Below are 23,074 nucleotides of genomic sequence, written 5' to 3'. Positions count from 1 at the left end.
GTGAAAGTAAATGGTACTTATTTAGTACAACAGTGTTATTTTCTGCTGTTATACACTGTGCGATACAACATACATCAAAGTAACAAACTGATGAGATAATATAGATGGATGAGCTGAATTCCCAGAAATTGTCAGGGATTTAAAAAAAAAAAAAAAATCAATGCATATCCCAGTCTTTTGGATGCTCCTCTGTATCTGCAAGTCTGTCTCAGATATCCAAAGTTCTCTACAGTACAGCTCAGTTTGCGGTTGCGTTGTGTCCACACACTGTCTTGTCAATGCAGCAGTGTTTGCCGTCACGCCTTCTTTCCGAATTTTCCATGCTTGTCTTTGTTCTTGAATTTGCCATGCTGCATTTCCTTCTTTTTCAGTTTCCCATGCTGGGGACCCCCATTGCTCGCTATCACGTTTCCCCCATCCAGCTTCCTCTTCTTGTCGCTGTGTGTCGCAGAGTAAAGCATCATTATAAACATGTTTCTGCAACAAGCACACAATATTTCCTAAGATTCTGAATGCAACTGTACCTCTTTATGCTGACGATAGCTGTGTTCCCTGCTTTTTTTAGCACCTGATCCCACTCCTCATCGTCTCCACGGATCCTGTACCTGTAAAGACAAATCATTATGGCTTCAAACAAAAAAAAAAAACGTGGAGACAAATAATGACCATTAAGGCCACCCTCCTGACTTCATACTCACTCCTCCAAGTCCATTTCCTTTACTTTCTCTACATCTTGCTTGTGGCGCTCCTCAAACTCCTTAGCTGCTTCATTCTGTTAACAGAAGGAAAACTCTTAGGTAGGCCTGCAACACAATTTTTTAATTAATTATATGCTGAGATTTCTCAAATGGGGCTATATGCAAGTCTTCTCTGCCGACAGAGTGATTTGCTATCGGAAAGAGATGAGACGGGCCTGGTGTCAGGGCCAGCTGGTTAGCATGCTAACTTCAGTAGAAGAAAAGAGGTGACAAAAATAGAAGCAACACAGGAGTTAACATTTTCATGGCTTTTCACTGCTGGAGATGGCTCTTGGTGATTAAAGGAATCAGGTTTGATGCTAAACTTACAATCCTAAACTGGTAAGTGAACAGTTGTTCATGCTAATGTTGGCTACACAGCAGAAATGTAGATATACAAGAAGCATTTAGTCTATAAATTTCTGAAAATAGTAAAAATAAAAAGTACATCACAATGTCCTAAAATTTAATTGGCCAACAGTCTTAAAAACAAAGATACTGAATTTAAATTTATTAAAAACAATTCTCACGTTTCTGCACAAATTATAACTTAGTGCTGAGATGCCACATACCAGATCATCATTAAGGCTTCTGACAGTTGGCTCCATGGTAACATCTTTAGTGGCTGCCATCTCGGCCTCAATCGCTTTTTCTTGGATGCTAGTGAAGACCTAGGATAGTAAGGGTGAGAACAGAAATGACTAATGTTACTGCAGTTGTTCTAATAATAGGTTGTATAACATCTGCATTATACTGAGTTTTTCAATGTAACTTCCACCATTGATGTCAACTCACTTGCACAAATTTCCGAATTAGACGGTTGAAGAGGCCCATGAGCTGCGAGCTTGGGAGATCAATTTCCTTTTCTAGCTGGTCCACCGACTTGTGCTGCAATCCTATACCAAGCAGTAATGCCTAGAGAAGAAAAGTCAACAGCCAATCAGCATCCACAACAAAATAATTGTGTCCCAGCAAAGGCACGACTGGAGTTCCAAACCAGCAGGGGTACTTACACACTGTGCTGCTGAGAGGGAGACGTCACAGAGTTGCTTGAGGAAGTACATGCGTGCCACAGCTGGGATAAGGTCCATGATGAGGTGATAGTCCACCATGCTCCTCGAATAAAGCTCCAGACGTTTGAGGTCATAAGGACTGAAGTGGGCTGCCAGCTCAGAGCCAGTGAGAGCTGTGGAGACCAGAGACGAGTCAGACCAGAACTGAGTCACTGAGGAAATCTGATCAGTGTATAGGTCTAGAGGGATCTTACTGCTTGTCTCCTCCTTGGACTTCTTATTCTGCAGGATGCTGAGTGCCAGGCTTGGATGGAAGCTGCTGAATTGGTAGGAGAGGAGGGACAGGAAGCGCCGACGGAAATCTGAGGGAAAACAAAAACTGTTCAGGAGAACTTTGATATGTTTAAAAACAAACCAGATCTCCCGATGTTAGTGCAGTTCACCTTTCCAGAAGGCAGACAGCCACTGGCTCTGTTCTGGGGCTTCATCTGTATTCAGCTCCTTCAGCATCACACAAGAGTGCTCTCCTGTCAGGTCGTTCTAGATACAACCACACACACACGCACACCAATAATTACAGCATGCGACAAGTGCAACAAAAATACTAAAACAAGACTGTTTTTAATACTTACAGGAGTTTGCCTTAAGTAGACTGGAGTATAACCTGCTTTCTTCCAGAACCTGTCAATATCACAAAAATTTTTTGACCTTTCTACATCTTCAAAAATATTACCACCCGCCTCCAGATTAAAGGGCACTCACTTGAGCAGCTGTGTGGTAAGGCCATAGGAAACTCCTAAATAGTCCAGTCTCTCTGCTCTCCTCTCACTCAGCTTCAGCAGCAGAGGGGGGAGCTCCTTCCGTGGCGTGATAACCTCCTCCAGAAGACTGACAGCCTGGACAACAACAAGAATTTGTGTCACAAATGTGTGTGTTTCATCTGCCTCGTCTAGTCTCTGAATTGGATTTTTATACCTCGTGGGGAATTGATGTCTCTCAGATGTTGCTCAATACATTTTATGTCTTTAATTGTATTACCTCACTGCTCACGGAGGTGATCTCATTGTGGTTGGAGTGTGTGTGCTCATCCATGGTGGGAAACTTGCCCTCATAGTACATCTGCAGGAGCTGGAGAGCTCTGGAGCCATAACCCATCTGTTGGACAGGTGGAGACCCAGTTAAACACATGAAAATTAATTAAAAACTGGATAAACAGTAAAGGCCTTTGGTAGCTTACCCCCTGGTAGTCTGGATTGACAGCTATTCGCACCACTCTGCCTCCAGAGAGGCTGCCGAACTCTGGGTCTTGGAACTATGGAGAAAAAAGGAACAAATGATTCATATTTGCACTGTGAAAACATGAGCTGTAGTAATTTTCTACAAAGTTTTGCGAGTGGTATGTACTTGTTCTGATACAGTCCAGGGAATGAGATCACCAGAGGCCTTCTTCCCTCTGGACAGACTGTTTAGGATGGACTGCCGAGATATTTCTCCCTCCAGACAAACCTGAGGGACCACAGACAAATATGTGCATGAGTCAAAAAAAAAAAAAAAAATGTTTTGTTACTAAAAGATTACTAAGTCTTAAGAAATGGGTCTGGAGTAAATCTCTGTTGGTGATTTAAGTGAATAAAGAAATGGTTGATGTGGTGCAAGATAAGATGCTGCAAAATGTCATATATAAAAAGGTCTTTCTCCTCAGCTCGTGTGAGACAGAATTCATTACAAAAACCCCGGAAAGGCAGCCATTAAAAAACACTGATATTCATAAGGAGTCCCAGTGTCTCACCTGCACCACAGCGAGGACCTCGGGAAGTGAGTTCTGTGTGGGAGGAACAGGCGGCAGGAGGCAGAAGAGGTGATGGGCCGGAGCATCAGACAACATCTGCAGGTCGTTGGGGGAATTCTGGAGCCAGAGGAAACAATGAGTCAGTAAATTATGATTAACAAAGATGACACAACACTGTGTGTAGAACAGTAATCTCTCAGAATAAATCAGGGTTGTTTTATTACAAGTTAACGGTCTCACCTTGTAGTGTGATGCCACATAAAGAGCCATCAGCCTCTGCAGGAATGCCTCAGATGCCTTGTGGTAACAGAACAGCGTGTCTCTGTTCACATAGTATCTGGACAATGTGGGATAAGGACAAAAGCAGAAAAATTCTACTACTTTCTTTTTTGCCTTAGACTTAGGAAGGAGTGTGTGTAATTCTGCAGATACATTCAGAACAATCCAATATGCTATAAATAAATATATAAATGTAAATATTTACAGAAGCACAGAGATTAATAATTGATAGTCATCCAGGTATTCAATCATCATCAGTGATCATAATCAACTGGTCACTTAGGTCAACTCTCAAGCAGAAACATCAAGCATTCTCTAGTTCCAGCTTCTCAACAATTTGGATTTGAAGCTTTTCTTTTGTCTTTGTTATTTGATAGTGAATTGAATATTTTTCGGAATTTGTAAAAGACCTATTTTTAATATTTGCTGACATTTTATAGATTAAACAATTAATTGATGAAATTAGCAGATTAATCCATCTTGTATTAATAAAATATCACAACATAAACACTTTGATTTTAACCAATGCTGCTGTTTATACCAGCTTAATACAGTTTAGTTTTCAGCTCTATCAAAAATGTAGCACTGTAGCCTGGTGCTCATGATTTTTTAAAGTCATGAGCAAAAAAATATTTTGCTTGGATCACCTCTGTAGATTGGGTGTGACATACAGGTGTAGACCAGGGGTGACTTAAAGTAATTTACAATAAATCAAGGATACAGGTCACAGGTCTGTGGAAGTGGGCAGCCAGAAATGAGCCTGGGAATGTTGAGGCAGTCCAGACAGAGCAGATCATTCAGCCACTTCTCCACAGCGTCTCCCGGAGCATATCGAATGGACTCGTGAAGAGAAACCTCGTGGAGAGAGCGGGCTGCGTCGAGAAATATGTAAACAGCCGCCAGTCAGATGTTAGAGAGACAGTGAACACGCACAGAGTTAAACACTGAGATACAGGATTTACCTGCTGCTAGCCTTGCTGTGTTGGTGGTCCTGTTTTCTGCTGACATGCTCTGCTGACTGTCTGCACTCTGCTGCCTCAACTGCTGAATCAGTTTGAGAGAGAGGGAACGTCCCGTGCCTTCGTACCTGCAGAGATCAGAAGCACAAATAATTAATCAATTGACAGAATATTAACTATTTTGGTTATCCATTAGTCATAGTCGCAAATGCCAAAAATGTTTCACTAAGTTCTGACATTTTATACACCAAACAGTTAATTGAGAAAATAATCTGCAGATCAATCAGTAATGAAAATAAGGATGTCATGTAGTCTGACACATAATCGTTACTAATCACTTTTTTTATTGGACATTCAATCCATATCACTTGGTATTTGGTTATATAAATGTCATCCAGTTATATTACTGACCCGTTGATGGTGGAGGCCATGAAAACCAGATAAGGTCCCAGCAGGTTCTTAACCAAAGGAAGAGGAATGGCTGCAGCCTCATCAATGACCAGCAGTTCAGCCTGACCCAGTTTCACTGCATCACCTGGGTGGATGTACTGTTAGTGACAGGAACAGTTAGATCAGATACATGTATTTCACTTAGTATTGTAAATAACAGGAAACTGAGAAGAGTGGTTTGATCTCATTTACCTGAATTGTCTGCCGGTGCTCTTTGAAGATGTTCACCCGCACCACTGCTTTGTTGAACTCCGGATTCAAAGACTGGATGATTTCATAGTCGAGATGCTCCTGGAAATGCAGAAAGGATGAGAGAAGGTCTGTGCTCACCGCATCGGTATACTGTTACTGATACGGAGAAGATGCTCAGGCAGCCTACCTGATATTGCAGAGCATCAAATCCTTTGAAGATGAACTCAAACATGGTGTGGAGGTTGTCTGGACTCGGCGAGGTTACAAAGATATTGGAGTAGCTGTAAAACAAAAAAATCAGGCTAAAATTAGGTACAACTCAAGACAATAGACAAAACTGATTTATATTAGAACATTATAAAACTAGTCTGTACCCAAAGGCCACAGCTCCAGCCACAGCCAGTCCCAGAGCTGCAGACTTGCCTCGACCACGGGCAGCAGTCAGAGCCACAGTGCTCCTCAGGGTCTTCTCTGAGATCGCCTCAATAAACTTCAGCACTGCCTTGGCCTAGAGGCAAATACATTCTTCAGCAACACTGTCACAACACTTGCACTCCAAAGTGCTCAAAACTTAAAATGACAAAGATCTATGACTCTTAGTGGTGCAGTCATCAAGTGATATTATACATGGTAAATGTGTAAGTAGCTCTCAAACAAGAGGTACTGACCTGGTCCATGGTCCTGCAGCAATCCACCAAAACACCCACAGGCTGTGTGTCCTGAAGAGACTCCTTCACATCCTTCAGCTCCTGTTCTCGTGGGGACAAACTGTCCTCCTGAAGGGGATGAGACAACTTGTCAGGAGACAGGGAGCATATAAAAAACAAACTTTGCTCATATGGCAGTTTTCAAAAACAGTGGTCAACAAAGAGAAAAAAGAAGCCAAGACAAAATAAAAACAGGGACACAAAGTGTGGTAGCCACTCATTTAAAATAGTAAAAAATAATTGTGCTTTTTTTCTTTTATGCAGCAGATCTCCACTGTGCATATAAATTAGGTCTACAAGTAATGATTATTTTTCTTATCAATAATCTATGATTTTTTTTACATCAAAAATGTCTGTTGCAGTTTCCCAGAGCGTAACACAACCTCTTTGGATTACTTTTTTGGTTTGACCAGAAGTCCAAAGCCCAGAGATTTCATTTAAAACAATGTAAAAGAAAGGCAGAGAATTATCACACTGGAGCTGAGGCTGGAACCAGTAAATGTTCTTCATAAGTAAGTTAACAAATGATCACACTCATTGCAGATTCATTTTCTATTTTCTTTTACTTCTATAAAAAGGTACCTGAGTCTTCGGAGGAACTGGCTTGATGTTTGCCATGTGGCTGGAGATTGGCAGGATGTTGAGTTGGTCGTCAATGACAACACAGTTTTTGCAGGATGAGAGGGACAGTATGAATCTAGAAATGGTAGGGCAAAATTAAAGATATTGTTAAATAGTTGTACAATTGACCTAAAACCCTCCAAATTCCATATAATCCCAAGGAGCACGTACCTCTCATTGAACCGGCCCACCACATCCTGATGAGCCTCAGTCCTGTATCGAGAGTGTACATCCTGAAGAGAGGAAGCCACAGCAATCCTGAGTTATCTGACTAGAAACGAGTGTCTGTCGTGTGGAGATTAAGCATGACGGAGACTTACCATAGTCATGGTGTACAGCTGCTTGAGAGAGTTCATTGTCCTCAGCAGTATGACCACAATTCCACCTCCTTCCACAGTCTCAATAGTTCTTGCTAAGAGGTTGGGAGTAAGAGCTTCAAAATCCTGTGTGACAAGCAAAACAATCAAAATAAAGCCTGACAACACCTGATATACTGACAACACCATCTTTATTTTAATCTACAGCCGTGATTCCCAACCTTTTTTCAATAGTGATCCCATGAAATGAACTAATGTTTTTTGTGACCCCTCTTTTCAAGATGCATATGAGCTGTCAGCAAGTCCAACAAAGGCTGAGATCTTAGAGGAAATTATGAGGATTACTGAAAAGACTGACCCACCTGTAAGACACACATGCCGTAGGTGTTTCCCAGGATCTTATGTGTCTCGTTGTAGTAACAGTAGCGGATGTTAGTTGCAGCGACGAAAAGTTCAAACGGGTCATCCTGATTCAAATTCAGTGTGCCGGTTTTAATTTTCTTTTGCAGCTGTCTCATTCGCTTCTTGCGATTGCTGTTTTAGAAACATTAGACAAATCAAACCCACTTCTGCACTTTGATGCATCATGTTTAACGATTCTCAATGAGGAGTTTAGGCTCACCTGCTGAATCCCAGGTCTTTTTTGTAGCACCACAATACAGAGGGCCGAGCTCTGACGGTGGCTTTAGACAGCATGTGATGCAGGATGACAACCTGGATCAGAGACAGATGTAAGTGGTCTGATGCTAACAGACTCATGTGACAGAGTTAAATGAACAAAATGAATCTGAGACAGATTACCTGATCTCTGCCACGATCGCCCACCACCACAAACATGGTGCGATGCTGCAGAGCCACTCCATTCTCTATCTGGACCCGGATCCGGTTATCTACCTTCTTGCGGACAGTTGCCATTTTCCTCCTGTCAGAGAAACCACCCACAACTACGTTAACACAAAGAACCAAGTGAGTGATACGCTGCGAAATAAACTGTGAAGTTAGGCCAATGAATTCTTATTAGGTGAGCTTTAACTAGACCGCAGGATCCGGTTAAAACAAATGAGTTAACCCACAACTTGCCGCAAAGCGAGGAAGAAAGAGCGGGGAATTAAAGCACACAGCGTTTACAGTTTTACCTTCTGTTAAAGACACACTGGTTGTTGTTTAGTCCTTAGAAAAGTCCAAGTCGAAGGCTGCATTTACACGCCAGCCATCACGCTGTTGATACACTCACGTGGAGACACCCGTTCATGGAGGACCCCCGATGTGACGTCAAACTTGTGCGACATTCTTTGAAAAAAAGAAAAATATGCCCCAAATTTAGTCTCCCAGGCGAAACCTTCTATACAACAAACTATTTCCTAACTTGTAACCCTTGACTAATGTGAGTATTTCAGATAACATCCGTCCTCTATGATAGTAAACTGAATATATTTTTGTATATAGTTTTGTTTTGTGGCTGCTGGACGGACGAAGCAGGGGAAACGCTAAGTTGGGCACTGGAACATTGTGATGGGCATTTAGAAGACAAATGACTAGTCATTAAAATAATCAGCATGTTCCCCTTTATATGGGAAATTACCGTTAGTTGCTTAGACTTGCTTATCCAGATAAACTAACAGAGATAGTAGCTGGAGTTAAGGGTTGAGGATATGGTTCAGTTTTAGTGTTTTAAGGTAAGTAATCCCAATAGTAAAGGCTGCCTGGGAAGATCAGGTCAGGGAGAAAAAAGCCCACAAACCCACGAGTACACACCTGCATGTGACAAAATACAAATATTCACCACGAATTTCAAATTTCATTAAAACAAATGTCAGGTACTTTAATATCTTTCAAAGCAGTTTGTCAGGCAGTTCTTGGCGCTATTAAAAAGGGCATTTGGCAACAACGACGTTTCACGGCAGAACTGTGGAAGTGAAAAAAAAGCAGCCGAAAACGAAACTTAAGACAAGACAAAAAAGAAGGGAAAAAAGCTGACATTTCTATATGTTACAGCCCTTTATATAGTCTATGGTTACGGCTGAGGAAAAACCATAAATTGAAACGACTGTGGTTTCAGATTAGAGAAACACGTTGCTGTGAACACTATGGATGGTTCAGTAGTGGATGATGCAACCTCATATATCCTACTAAAAAATAAAACAAAAATTCTGCCAGAAACGAAAATACTAGGCTAAAATTAAAAATAAAATGGAAAAAGTAATAGAAGAACAATCCTGAACTCTGTAAGTTTAGTAATAGAAAATAAAAATGTCCACCGTTCCCTTATGAGTGACAAATAACTATACAGCAAAAACTCGAGGCTGAACCATGGGTATGCAACACAACTTTATTCAAACTCTTGAAGCAACATCAATTTACAAACAAGAAACGGGAGCTCATTTAACATAAAAGGCATTTTTTAGAACCAAAATGACAGAAAAGAACTGAGAAAGGGAATTAAACTCCCAAGGATTGGACCAGCAGTGGCAGGTGCATTTTTTATACAAAAAATAACTTATGAAATCTTTCAAGTTTACAGGAATATTGTTAACACATGGCTTGTGTAAATCAGTGATTGGATTTACAGCTTACCATGTGTTTTAGACTTTAAATGATTTAATATTTCCAAATATCAAAGCAGGCATTACTTTGATTGAAGAGACAGGAAAATACCACTGATGAGGAACAGAAAGAAACATGAGTGAGCTGGGGCAAATGCATTCTTGTATTTTGAATTTTCAGTGTGGTGCAAGTTAAATCAGTCACAGTCATTATGAAAGGCTTTTTCAGGATCGCATTGCCTGAGTGCTGCCTCTTGACACTCCTCTGGGTCCCTGACCAGCTCCGCGCTTGTAGTTTTGTTGATAACCATCCTTGAGAAATAGAAAACAGGAAAAACTTTAGAATCGACTCCCAACAGACAGCAAAGATCTAATAAACAAAGCCAGTGTGAGGTCTGAATGCTTCTTTCATACCCTCTGATAATTCCCATTTGAGTAATCTCGAGGTGTGTTGAACTGAGTCTGTCCATAACCAGAGTTTGGAGTGTTGGCAAAAGGAGGACGATAACCATCATAGCCACCTGGAAAAAACAAGACCTAATTTACAGTGCTCCCTCTGAGGTTAACAATAAAATAAGATCAGACATTTAAGCCCCTTTAAGATTAGCAACTTACTACTGTATGTAAATGCAATGGTAATTTTACACGTTGACAAGCACCCAAGTCACTTTTGTGTAAAAGTCAGGACAGCAATCTTACCAGGTCAGGCCTGATAACATTGCTGTAACACAACTCAACACACTGAATTAAATGCTGTCAAACTACAAACTCAAAGAGAGATTAAATGCACCACTTTCCACCCTCTTAAGAACACTATAATAACATTTAACACTAATGTAAAACACTAAAGTAAAAATAATTTTCATAAAATGATTTGTGGAGCAGGTTCTTCTCATGTTAGATTATCTTTGAACAGACTTTTGCCCCAGTAGCGATGATGAAATCAGCAGTCTCTGTATTTTTAACTTTCATTCATGCTGACTGAAACTGACCGAGTATCCAGCATGTGAGCTAACAGTAAATAAACACGAGTCACAGCTTAGGTCACAGCTTTTGTAATGCTACTGCTTGTGCAATTACAAATAGTAGAAAGGCAACAGCATTATTCAATAAATATTGACTGGTGAGACATTTTTAGAGGTGAGTGATCGTTGTGCTCACAATTGTCACTTAATAGACAATTCGATCAAATTGGTTCAATTGAAGTCATAACTGAAAAAATGTCTGAAAAGGGCTTAACTGACCATAATTGATTAACTTGTGGTTGATTGTGAACTCACCTCTGAATCCGTTTGATGAGCCTCTGTAGCCATTGATCATGCCCCTGGCATTGCGGGGTCCACCACGAGACATGCCTCTGCTATTGTAGAAGGATTGAGCCTGCCTGCCAAAGCCTGGGCCCTGTTGGGAAGGCTGCTGATGGCCTCCTGACTGGTCTTGGGAATGGAAGGCACCAACTACTAAAAAACATGAAGTTGGTTTCCCCAAAACAGATGCAAGTCAATCTCACAGTCAAACACACAGTATTCAAATACAGAGGAGTTTAACTGGAATGAAATTTCAGGAGTACATGTGTTGCACAACCAATCCAGGAAGTAAATAAATAAATAAAAAAATGAAAATCTGCACACCAGATTGCAGTTGTTCTGACTGCATGTCCGTCTGCTCCACAGGATGCTGCGACTGGCTGCTGAAAGCCTGGTTGTAGCTGTTCTGGTATTGGCTGGCCTGGTTCAAAGCCTCGGTCTCATTAGCTGGCGGGACTGGGGCATTGAGGTTGAACACCTGAGGGTAAACAAGGGCCACATTGTGGTGAAGCCAAAACCAGAGGAAAGGTCACAGGCTCATTAGGGGTAAAGTCCATTACTCACCATTTCCTGGATATAGCTACAGACTACAACTGCAACATGATGAGAGAGCACTTTAGGACTCCACAAGCAACTTCTAATGGAAACCATTAATGCATTTCTATTTGAACAAAAAGTGCTGCAGATAGCCGTTTTAACTTTATGACAGGCCAGTCTTTAAGTAAACTTTATCATTAAATGGTTTGAATACAGGTGTTGTTTGGTAATAAGAGTAACTGTTCAGTACGTTTAAATGAAAAAACAGGGAGTAGTGTCATCAGTCTTACTGTCTGCATTGACTGGAATGGTGCTGCATTGACATTGATGCCACTGCTGTGAGGAGCTTTGGAAACAGGTTGGAAAACCTGTGTCTGAGAGGCAGGGGGGAGGGCTGTAGAGGGAGGAGGCTGCTCTGACGACAAGGACATTGAGGTCTGTTGAAAAGGAGAGACACAAAACAAGTTGCATTAACACACAATGGATTACAAGACTGAAATAAATGAAATTTGAAAATTACAAGAAACAACAGAACAAAATTATTATCACAAACTATAATTGCATATATGTGTTTCCCCCCTTTTCTCAAGTTTACCATTTATTATGAGTAAAATGATACTTAAGATTCAGTTTCATTCAAAAAGGCTCTGCCTAGAGCAGGATTTACCTGGATGGGGTCAATAGATTCTGCTGAGGGTCGAGGATCTGGCGTGTGTGAGGTCTGATACATGGGGGGTGGTGTTGGGGAGACGATGGGAACCTATAAATGGGGAGAGCAGAAATTAAACATGTTCTCTAAATTAAGATTTCTTACTGGTGCTTGCCCCATCAATATCGTCGTCTTATGTTTTGTTACTTACTTGTGTGGGCTCAGGCTGGACAGGAACAGTGTTGGGTTGCGATAGCCGGGACTCTGGGTGAACTAAGAGGATTTGAGTATTGCACTTTAGTCAAAAAGAAGTCCCACTGTGAGCTTTCAGTTGTAATATCTGCACATCACATGACAACATAACTGAGTCTCTCTTTGTAAAACCCACCGGGAGGACACACCATCTGCGGTAAGTCCATGTTCTGAGCGGGTTTCATGGGCTGGGCTGATACAATGGCTGGGTCAATGGGCTGTCCGTCAAACTCCAGCATAGAGTCCTAAGAACAAAGATGTTATTAGCATCATACTAAACCATTTATAATAAATAGCCACTGCTGGCTGTAACTCCTCACCTGCATGAAGTTGTACGTTCCCTGCATCTGTGCCATTAAGTCCTGCACCACCTGTTTCCTAACCATAGGGTCAGTAGGTGGCACAGGAGACGCTAAGTTCATGGGGTGGGTCTCCAGGGCAACAGGGGGAGCTGCAGGCTGCACGGGTTGCTGCTGCTGCTGCATGGCACTAACTGCCTGAAAGTGCATGACACACAAAAATAATGGGAGAACAAATGAAACCTGGCTCAGTACACATCAGGTGATACCTGTGGGTTTATATTCAGATCGCACAAAACTGCTAATGTGAGCATTTCAGTGTAGACATTAAGGCAACATCCTGCACATTAAAAACTACTCAACTAGTCAAAGCAAATCATACGCTGCAGACTTATCTCACCATCAGAGTGCTGCCCCTTACACTAATCAATCATTGTTTTTAATGCCACAGCCTGAATATTTTTGCTGACCATGTGCATCCCTTTTTGAAAACAATCCATCCATCTTTTTATAGCTACTTCCAGCATAGGACAGCAAATTGTCACCAGGCAAAACTCATCTCAAACTGGTTTCATGAACATGACAATGAGGTCAGTGTACTTCAGTGGCCTCCCTAGTCACCAGATCAGAATCCAGTAGAACACCTTTGGGATGTGGTGAAACAGAAGATTGGTAGCATGAATGTGAAGATGACAAATTTGCAGAAATGATGTGATGCAATAATACCACCTTGGATCAGAATCTCATGGGAATGTTTTCAACACCTGTTGAATCTATGTCATGAAGAACTGAAATAGTTTCAAATGCAAAAGGGACAAACTACCCCGTATTAGAATAGCATTTACACTAAAGTACTTGGTGCTTAATTATCACAATGGTGCAGAAAAAACTTAAGTGATGTGAAGTTACTGGCTCCAGCATACAGAAACCTAAGTCAGTAATAAAAGAGACCAACTTTAGTATTGATCATGTATGTTGCAAACAAATGTGTCTAACTGCATTTGTAGTTAGTTAGCTGCAGTACATTTCTTCCCAGGACATCATGGCTTTATTAGCTTTCTGACAATGTGGCCACTATCATTTGCAGGACTGATTGTGATCTGATTGTCAGTAAAATTGGACAAAAATGGACAACTGGATCAACATGTATGACATGTATGACAAATGCTTTTCTTGCCTGCACCTCTACTGCTGCTATCAAAGGCAAAATGCTGAAAAAATAATCTTTCAAAACACATGACAATCTGATATGATGCACTGACAAAAATCTAACTTGAACATCACAAAACCAGTTTGAACAGGACACAGAAAAGAAAATGCAGGTGTCACGTGGCAGCAGCGGTAGCAACTCAGCATTACAATGCTTACTTGTGAAAAGTGCACCCACATTCTGAATTCAAGCTCCTAATTTTTTTTTACCTAAAATCCTGGCAAATGCTGCTTTCAAATGCTGCATTAAGTTATTACATGTAAATGTCCTACAAGTCATGCTAAGTTTCAACATCACTTGAATATCTGCATACTTCACTGTGCTATAAACTGAATTAGTTTACCGCATTCAAGATGTGCTTGTTAGGTTAGGGGAAACTGAAACACTGAAAAACGTAATGCGGATTGAGGTCCCACACCGCTAAAACCAGACTTACCAAAACTTCACTCACTTAAAAGGGAGGTCATTTGAGGTGATATTGTTTTTAGGATACAATAAAATTTTGAATCAGAAAAAGTTGGAAAAACTAGGGAAATAATCAGCAAAATAAAAGAGGACAAAAACAAAACAAGTCTCAGAAAAACAACATTCCTGCAGCATACCTCTGTTTCCGTGGTCCACTCTTCCCCCTGCTCCTTCTCGCTCCCACTGTATGTGCCGTCTGGAATGAACTGTCTATTTACAAACTGAATGGGGGAAAAGCAAACGTCAGCACAATGCTAAAAAAATAATACAATCAGCCCCAAGACTTTGCTGGCACCATCTCACCTCTGTTGTTTCCACTGCAATTGGCTCTGCGAACTCCTCAATTATTTCAGTTTCTGTAAAGAGAAAAACAATTTAGAGAATGCAGTGCTGAGCTCTTTATTACTTGATTACATTAGCATTTTAAAAATAGTCAGGTCTGGTGCAGAATGACTTCAGAAAATGGTCAGGACCTGGATCAACAGTCTGCTCTTCTGCTTCTGACGATTCAGCGACTGCTGCTGCTGCTGCTGCTGCTGCTGCTGCTGCTGCTGCTGCTGCAGCTACTGCTGCTGCTGCCACTGCTGCTGCCGCAACTGGCTCTTCCTCCTCTTCCTCCTCACACACTCCGTTTTGGTGAGAGGGAACCCGGTCAAAGTACCCGCTCAGCAGAACCTGGTCCAATGTGTCTTTCAGTGCTTTGTCTAGCGGAGGAAAAATGTAGTCAGCATTTTATTGGACAGTCAAGTCATGAAAGCAGACATCCAATTTTCATATTTACTAAGTGATCAAACGAATAATTTGTGAGCTTCAGCAAGGTGATGTTCTATGCTGTGGGACATTTCACAACTCTGATTTCTCTCAAGATTTGTACTTTCAACCACACTTGATTTGTACTTTCAAGCAACATTCAACCAGTCACTGAGATGATAATTACACAGGTAAATAAAGTGAAAAACATCAAATTCATATGACACTGTTGACCAGATCTGGATCAAAGGGTACTGGGAAGAAGGAAAATGAATGAGGTCATGTGATCATATTAAGAAGTTCAGCTAGTCAGATGGCACACACTGCGGAAATCAAAGCCAGACGGTGTGATTTTGTTTGGTTCCAAACTCGACATTATGCCAGTGACACACACCAAATATAAATATCCAACTAAAATTCTCTGAAGACATTCAGTATGAATAACTAATTAAGCCACAGAAAAGCTAATTAAAAAAAAAAAACAAAATAAGTAAAAATAAATAACAAAATATATCTTTAGATATTAACACAAAAATTCAGCTGAGCTTCAGCAGAATGCAGTCACAAGATGAACTGAAAAATATGGCAACATCACGTTAATTCATGATTTGGCCTGATAGTGACTAAAGGTTCTTACACTGGTGACTGAATAGAGTAGAAATATGCTACTATGCTACTACAACAATCATGACTTGTAAAACACTAGAAAAGCCCTTGAGCTAGCTCAGGCATTTCCACTTTTGGCTCTTCAGGCAAAGCAGGTCAATGTTATTTCCTTTATTGCCTCGTGCCTCAGGCCAACAAGTCTGCTGCTGCCTGAATAAATATCACCCTGAGTCACCAAGTGAGACCTCCTCACTGAGGTGAAAGGGTTGGCTGGTGTCACTACTGTGAACTGGGTCACCAGTATCCTAATGTGGCTCCAGAGATCTGACTAGTGGAACCACAGGCGACAGGGCCACTGGCACCCTGCCCCATTGCTGAGTCAGGATAAGCCCATAGCGCTCAGCCCCCGAGCAGAATGCAGCAGCGCGAGTCCCGAGGCCAGACCGCTGAGAATGCAGTACACCAATATGCCCAAGCCCTGATTATTCACATCACAGCCCTGCACACATGCTGCATTAACAAAACACAATGCACATGCTACTTTACATATTAAGACTGATTTACAGCCTACAGTATCTTATAACAAGAAGGTTTTGTTTAGAGCTTTTGCCATCTCTATCTACATTGCCTTGGGATTACTCAAAAGTATGTGTCAAATTACTTATGGCCAGCTTTTGATAAAAAAGCTTGCTGATGACTGCTGTGTCACCAACCATCTGATAAAATGTCCTGCCAACAATTCTCACCACCAGCTGGGCATCTAGATAAAGCCAGTTTGTCTTGAATAATGATCTACTTAAATTTAAACTTCATTTTGCTATAAATTATAGCAGGGGTGTAACTAACAATTATTTCCATTCTGATTAATCTAACGGTTATTTTCTCCATGAAATGATGACTAAAAAAAACAAACAAATATGACAAGTGGTATATAATAAGATAATAAATAATAAAACAGCTAAACGTTCTGTTAAGTGACTGAAACTAATTAGCCAAAGCAAAACAGTCACCAAAAGAATATTGAGTTCTACTGCTTGAAACATTTGACTTACATGTTGTTCCAACCACAGCCTTGTCCCTCCCTTCCAGCAGGTCCCAGAGGTGCACAGATGCCTCTTCATACTGGTCGGCCAACCTGTGAGTGAAGGGATTAGTTGCATGGCTGACCTTGATAAAAAGTAAGTCTTTTATATCTCAAATTCATCCAGATATTGATGCCTTAGACTGACCTGATGTTTTGGTCACGGTCTGGCCCCACTAATTTGTAGAACTCATCAAAAGCTGCAAGGTCTGCATCTGTTAGCAGCGGTGAGCCGCCAACTCCCTGCTTCAGGTCCTGCCGCACCGTGTCCTCTCCCAGCCGGTCCAGCAGGAACTGCAGCTCCAGAATAGTCTTCAGCCTCCTCTGCTCTGCCTCCTCCCGCTGCAGCTGCTCCCGTCGTGCAGACTTTTTCACCACCTTCTGGATCTAACGATGATACATATACACTTAAAGCTGAGTTTCCACCCACTGGGGCTCTAAAGGAATATTATCAGAAAACCAGAGTCAGCCTTACATCTTGTCCCAGTACAATGAATGTCTTCTGCAACTCTCGTGCAAATTCCAAATTATTCATGACTTCCTGGTATTTGGAGAGGGCCTCCTAAAAAAACACAAAGAAGAAATAGACATTTCACACATTGCTAGGCTGTAAAAATTACAGGATTGTTTGTGTTTTATGTACAGAATGATGAAGGCTTCAGTGTACCCACCAGCTGGTCCTGATTGAGTCGCTCCCCTTTATTCTTCCTGACTTGATAATCATCCAGTTTGCTCTGTGGAAAACCATCCAATATGCAGAAAACCATTCAGAAATGTCACACATTAAGTGTAGAAAATGTGTGTTGCCTCTGAGTGAGAGATGTAGCTACATGTTGTTATCAGGAAGGATCTGGAACAAAAGGCTTTTAAAAGTCCTCACCTTTTTCTTCTCCATGTTGCGGACCTTCTTGTCGATGACACACAGCACTTGCTTCAAGACTTCAGACTGTCCACCAAGTGCAAAATTGCCCATTGACCCTGGAGCGGATCCCACATCTGGGCTGGCAGACTGCACTGTCCTGTTTGCATTCATCGCTGAGGGCATCTAGAAATTAAGGTATGAAAGGTTAACATTTGTTGGCTCACTGTGGTCTGGATATTGTTTTCTCAGTTGAATTACACATTTGGTCTATTAACTGTCAGAACATGATAGGGATGCACTGATCAGTTACTCCAGATTGGTATCAGTGCAGATACAGTTTCTTTGTCAATGCCATAATACATTACACTGAATGAATTCAGCCACAACAGGCCCCTGACTCAGCTTTTAGTGCCACAGCAATCCCTGGCCTCATGTTACCTTACATAAAAACGATTCTGATGAATGTCATGAAGCTAAGTATGCAGATATTAAATCTGAGGCGGAAAAAAGCACTGATATTAAACTGGTAATTAGCATCAGCAGATACCTTGAGTTGAGATAACAATGTTGGTATCAGAAGTGAAAAAGCTATATCAGTGCCTGCTCAGATGATAGTGAAAAATGTCCATCACAGTTTCAGAGAGCTCAAACTGACATATTCAAATTTAATCTCTTATAAACTCTATATAAACTCTTAAAAAATAGTAAAATTCTGTCAGACTCACCCCGATTATTTAAACCAATTGTGTCAGCTCTACATGAGATAACATCATATTGCATGATATGGTGGGTCTCAATCACCATAGAAATTAATCAGTAACTGTTAAATCAAATTATTAATTGCAAAAAATTATTAATTGCAAAAAATGACAGACATCTGATGGTTCCAGGGTCTCAAATGCAGGCAGCTCTCTGCTTTTCCTGGTCCCTCCTTAGTTGAACATTTTTGGGTTTTGATGTGTTGGTTGGTCAAAACGAGTAATTTAAGAGATATAGCAGAAATCACAAATCAAAATTCACAGAGAGGTTAACTATGTACTATCAAAAGCAAGATATAATCTAAGTCGAATAGGCAATACCGAATACATAGCTCAAGCAGAGCAGTGCAGCTGTGTGCTACAGGTGGTGCATTATCAGTGTTATCTAGATATAAACGATATATAACAAACATTCCTACTAAAATAAATCTAACTATATAACTATCTATCAGACTACATCCCAAAGCATTTCATCATAGCAGCTGGCTAACTTTAGTCCTAGCACCATGAACTAGAGAGAGGACATTTTTGAACACTGTATTAATTCTTTATCAACATATGCTCTCCCTATCATGGGCTACAAAGCTGTGTCCCCGACTGGCGGCTCTGGGGGCCAGTGTTGCCCCAGCATTGCGGTCAGCTCCCGGTGTTTGATAAACGGCCCTGTCCGTTAGCACACACCACTGACTTAGCATCCTCACGCACTGCTAGCTCCAGGCAGCGAGGCGTGCTGGCCAACAGCCGGCCGGGAGCCTCGTTGCCTCGGCGGCGCGACTCCTGATTCACCCACCTTGATGTTTTATATATCCACGGGGGAGCTTGCTAGCGAAATGTACGAAACGGCCAAGTTGTTATTATTGTTGTGTTGCTTTATTTTCTCTTTCACTCTAGTGTGGGATCCGCCCCGCCGGCCTCACCGACAACTGAGACGGTTCGAAAGACGGAGAAACTCTTTATAAAGGCAGAGGTCCGTTTTTAGCTGTCAAAGATATGCCTGACTACATAAACTACAAAACAAACGTTAGCAAAGCGTCTGTTATCGTTAATAACAATATTCTCATGTAAAATACAAAATTATTAATTCAACTGTTTAATACCCGACCAATCTTGCCGCAATTAAATATTATAAAGTTGCTATTTTTGGTTAGGCAGATTCGTCTACAGCCTCTGGGTAGAAAATCTGCACAATCATTAGCTTTGATTAGGTTATGCTTTCTGCATCCCTGTGCCTTATACAGTGTCTTTCTGCTGCAGCTGTCTGTCCTGCTGCAAGCACCACCAACACATGGTAGTCTCACACAGCTGTCTCACTACACAACCCATCAGTCACCACAATATATTTTTTCTTTTTTTATTCCACAAAATCCAAGTGCAAACTTTTAAAGCATAGTCCAAGTGTACACTTTCAGTTTACATTCATGTTGAGCAGTGTTAGAGACAGCAAAAATAAACAAATATATAAATAGGAAAAGTAAGCAAACAAAAAAGATTAAGTTGACTGAAGTAAGGGTCTTATTCAAGCAGCATAAACAACTCCAGTAAAGAAAAAAGTTTTTTTCATACACTGAAGAGATTTTAGTTCATTCTTTCATCTGTTCATATAGTGCTTAACCTATAAATATTTACATTTATGAATTTAAATGTTTACCTCCTTCATAAGAAGTTTTTCTCCTTCATAAGTATTCCAGCTTTTAGATATGTCATTTTTTGTTGTTGTTGTTGCCAGGAACAGAATATACAAACAGGATATGTGCAATAAAACTGATTGTACCGGGAATATTTCATTTTCTAATCCACAGAAAATGTAAGAATCGATATCACATTTAATGAATGTAACATTATTTTCTGCTCATAAGAACATTGACTGTACTATCAGTTTGAAGTTCAAGTTCAACATGAAAGTGAGCATTTAAGTATCTGAAACTCAACTGCAAGGCCTTTAAAAATTAAAGTTACATTTTTAAGTTAAAGGTGTATTTACCTCTTTGCAAAATACTAGGTTTTGTTTAAACAAAAGAAACCAGATGCACTACTAAAAATATGGATATTCAAATGTTAAATTTTAAAACTAATAATAACAATACTACTGGAAGACTGGAGGACCTGAGTCCTGGAAATACTCAGCAATACAGTCTTTCATAACCTTTCCTGGCACTAAAATGATGACTCCAGCATGTAGAGAGTTGCCTACTTGTCATGTTAATATTATTACGTCATTCTTTTGTGTTGTATTTTCAAAAGTACAGGAAATTGCTCCAGTGCCATTTTGTAGAAATAAGGATTCCTAATCTAATGTTCACATTTAGAACATGTCAAACAAGTATTGGTCTCATGCATATATGTTGTCCTGACTCCAAAGTTGAAACACTCTGTACACTTTTACTTTTAGTAATAAAAAAATAATATTTTTAAAGACACAATTTGAGTGTTTCCCATAATTTATTAAGTAATGATATGAAACAATAAATGGTGCTTGAAGTCACTTGCATAAATGGAGAGATTCAGCTATGCAGAAACAATACTGGTATCTGTCCAAAACTGTTTTTTGTAACATGCATCAGCAGGTGGCAGTAGAGCTCAGCAGTGTGATCAGCAACAAAACACTGATAAGGTAAAACTGGTAGTGTATAAGTCTCTACTAATTTAAACTATAAAGACTCACCATCCATTTTTAATAATTTATCTGACAAATCTACCATCACAACCATAACTATCATAACTTATCCAAATAAATAGCAGAGCTCAGTCTAAATACATCTGCCACAATTTGAGGATTCACCTTTTTAGATATCTTTGGAAATGCATATATATGTTCAAAGGTTTTTACTTCACCCTTGACCACAGTTTACATCAGTATCTAAAGGGGAGCAAACTGACTATTGGTCCAAACGAATGTGAAACCAGCCTTCTTTTGTTTTGCCAAATACAGGAAGCAGTTAACATGGCTGCACAGCTTTTTGATTGCACTGTTCCACTGAAAGTGTTTTCTTTTAGGGATAATACTGATTATGGGAGGATCCCGAGGGTAAGTGAAGCTCCCTTTCAACAAGTGACTCATTTCCGCAGCCTGCTGTATTTCAATCAAACAACAACACTGAACAACAGCCGTTTTCTAAAAGAATTCCAGGGTGGTTCCTCGTCTGACCTTTGACCTTTAAACCTTGACATTTTCAAGCTTACAATTAATCTCACAGCTCTTCACTTTAACCCCATGTGGTAATAGTGAACAATGAAATGTTCCTACCTTTGTAGATCTGTGACAATTAAGGATGAGGGCTTTGAAATAGAAGCCAATTATCACTTCACATCAGATTGGGCCGGAAACAGCTGGTTGTGGTATTGCTGTTCTAAAGTTTGTGCTATCACTGAGTCAACACTATGTCCACAGTCCTCATATTTCAGGAAAGGGCCTGCAAGCCTGCATCTATTCTCCATTACTTGTCGACAACCATCTTTGTTTCACTACTAATTAGGAGATGTATTTCATGGAAAATCTCTATTGTTTTAATAGGATGCTGTTTAAATGGGATATTGGTTGTAAATCCTACAACAGCCCTGCAATACTTTGCTATTTAGTGGAGGAACTTGTAACTTGTAATATTCACATTGATTGGTGAATGATGAGAGGAAGGACCACTAGCTGTGTAATATAATTTTAATGTTTGCTTAGTGCTGACGCTCATTTTCCGGCTGCCCTCAAATTCCACACAGCTTTCAACTCCATAATGCTCTCAGTACCAAACAGGCAAAACAGGAAGCTGGACATGAGTGACACCACTTCCCAAAAGGTTGTCTACATTCTTAACTGTTTGCTCTCCAAGTTCTATCCTATAGACAGGCATAAAAGGTTAAAAAGATTGCCCATGTTCCCCATAAAATAATATGTATGATCAAATATGGTATGTACAAATTTTATTTTAGAATCTGAAACTGAAACATGATGCTTGCAAAAACCCTTCTACCGCAGAATATTTCTGTTGCTGAGAAGGTTTAATGCATTAATATCATGTCTGCAGTAATGTGGTGACATTTAGGAAGCGTAAAGACACAGATAAGAGTTTTCCACCAATAACATGCTAGAATATTTATGGCATGCTGTAAGCCTTGTTTCCCCTATCATGCTGAGCCATCTGGAGTTGACCTGTCTATCTGGGAAGACATGAGTGGGGTGCCATCTTGTATAGAGGGGTAGGAAGTGAATGCAGCGTATACTGCACCAACCCCCCAGGAAAGCTTCATCTGTGCGTGCAAGTTGCACATCCTCTGGGCTTTCTCAGTCAAATCCACAGGAAGTAGTGGATGACTTGGGTGTCATATCAGTACTCACTTTCTCTTCTCTTGTTTCTCGTCTATGATAAACCTGTTCTTAAACTGGTGCAACATGACATTTTGGAGTTTTAAGACAGCACAGTAGAAATGCATAATATTGATCAAACTTTTCAAATACTCATATTCAATACTCACATTATATAAACTGGTTGTGCAAAAAACACTGCACAAACCTTCAAAACTTTATTTTTTCATGACATGTGGTGTAATGGTGCTTCTTGGGGTTGGATATGCAGATAATCTAGAAATTTGATGTATGCAGTGCAGAGATAAGCAGACACAGAGTACACAGTATGTGATGTGATCAGATAGTTGCTATTTTAAAAAAAGTTTTATCTACTTGAAACAGCAGCTGACAAAAA

The 23,074-nt window shown here is 40.4% G+C and overlaps 2 protein-coding genes across 3 annotated transcripts; both read right to left on the bottom strand.

The window, feature by feature from the left end:
- Window position 1: 1 nt before the first annotated feature.
- On the bottom strand, window positions 2-8,338 carry nat10 (N-acetyltransferase 10). The gene is made up of 29 exons (XM_018666365.2): window positions 8,201-8,338; window positions 7,866-7,986; window positions 7,687-7,778; window positions 7,427-7,598; window positions 7,068-7,190; window positions 6,919-6,980; window positions 6,709-6,823; window positions 6,088-6,195; window positions 5,794-5,927; window positions 5,607-5,700; window positions 5,420-5,518; window positions 5,189-5,325; window positions 4,781-4,905; window positions 4,540-4,690; window positions 3,780-3,876; window positions 3,540-3,656; window positions 3,155-3,256; window positions 2,988-3,062; window positions 2,789-2,905; window positions 2,513-2,646; window positions 2,383-2,431; window positions 2,194-2,290; window positions 2,005-2,112; window positions 1,751-1,923; window positions 1,533-1,652; window positions 1,310-1,408; window positions 699-772; window positions 525-605; window positions 2-438 (listed from the first exon to the last, which is right to left on the bottom strand). Exons 2-29 carry the CDS (start codon window positions 7,977-7,979, stop codon window positions 297-299), a joined length of 3,111 nt encoding a protein of 1,036 aa, XP_018521881.1. The 5' UTR covers window positions 7,980-7,986; window positions 8,201-8,338; the 3' UTR covers window positions 2-296.
- A 1,041-nt stretch (window positions 8,339-9,379) lies between these two features.
- Window positions 9,380-19,341, bottom strand: caprin1b (cell cycle associated protein 1b). Of its 2 annotated transcripts, none has more exons than XM_018666393.2 (18): window positions 19,174-19,341; window positions 17,644-17,808; window positions 17,435-17,497; window positions 17,239-17,325; window positions 16,912-17,150; window positions 16,735-16,817; window positions 14,800-15,030; window positions 14,630-14,682; window positions 14,464-14,547; window positions 12,673-12,849; window positions 12,489-12,597; window positions 12,312-12,373; window positions 12,119-12,211; window positions 11,742-11,888; window positions 11,239-11,392; window positions 10,888-11,067; window positions 10,022-10,128; window positions 9,380-9,919 (listed from the first exon to the last, which is right to left on the bottom strand). In XM_018666393.2, exons 2-18 carry the CDS (start codon window positions 17,806-17,808, stop codon window positions 9,833-9,835), a joined length of 2,121 nt encoding a protein of 706 aa, XP_018521909.1. In that variant the 5' UTR covers window positions 19,174-19,341; the 3' UTR covers window positions 9,380-9,832. The 2 variants fall into 2 exon arrangements, with proteins under 2 accessions (XP_018521909.1, XP_018521910.1); XM_018666394.2 differs by having other exon boundaries at window positions 10,888-11,064.
- Window positions 19,342-23,074: the final 3,733 nt, after the last annotated feature.

Source organism: Lates calcarifer, linkage group LG10 (assembly GCF_001640805.2).
Source record: "Lates calcarifer isolate ASB-BC8 linkage group LG10, TLL_Latcal_v3, whole genome shotgun sequence".
Taxonomy (NCBI): domain Eukaryota; kingdom Metazoa; phylum Chordata; class Actinopteri; family Centropomidae; genus Lates; species Lates calcarifer.
Note: the sequence above shows the minus strand (reverse complement) of the source record. Positions and strands in the feature narration are given on the sequence as shown.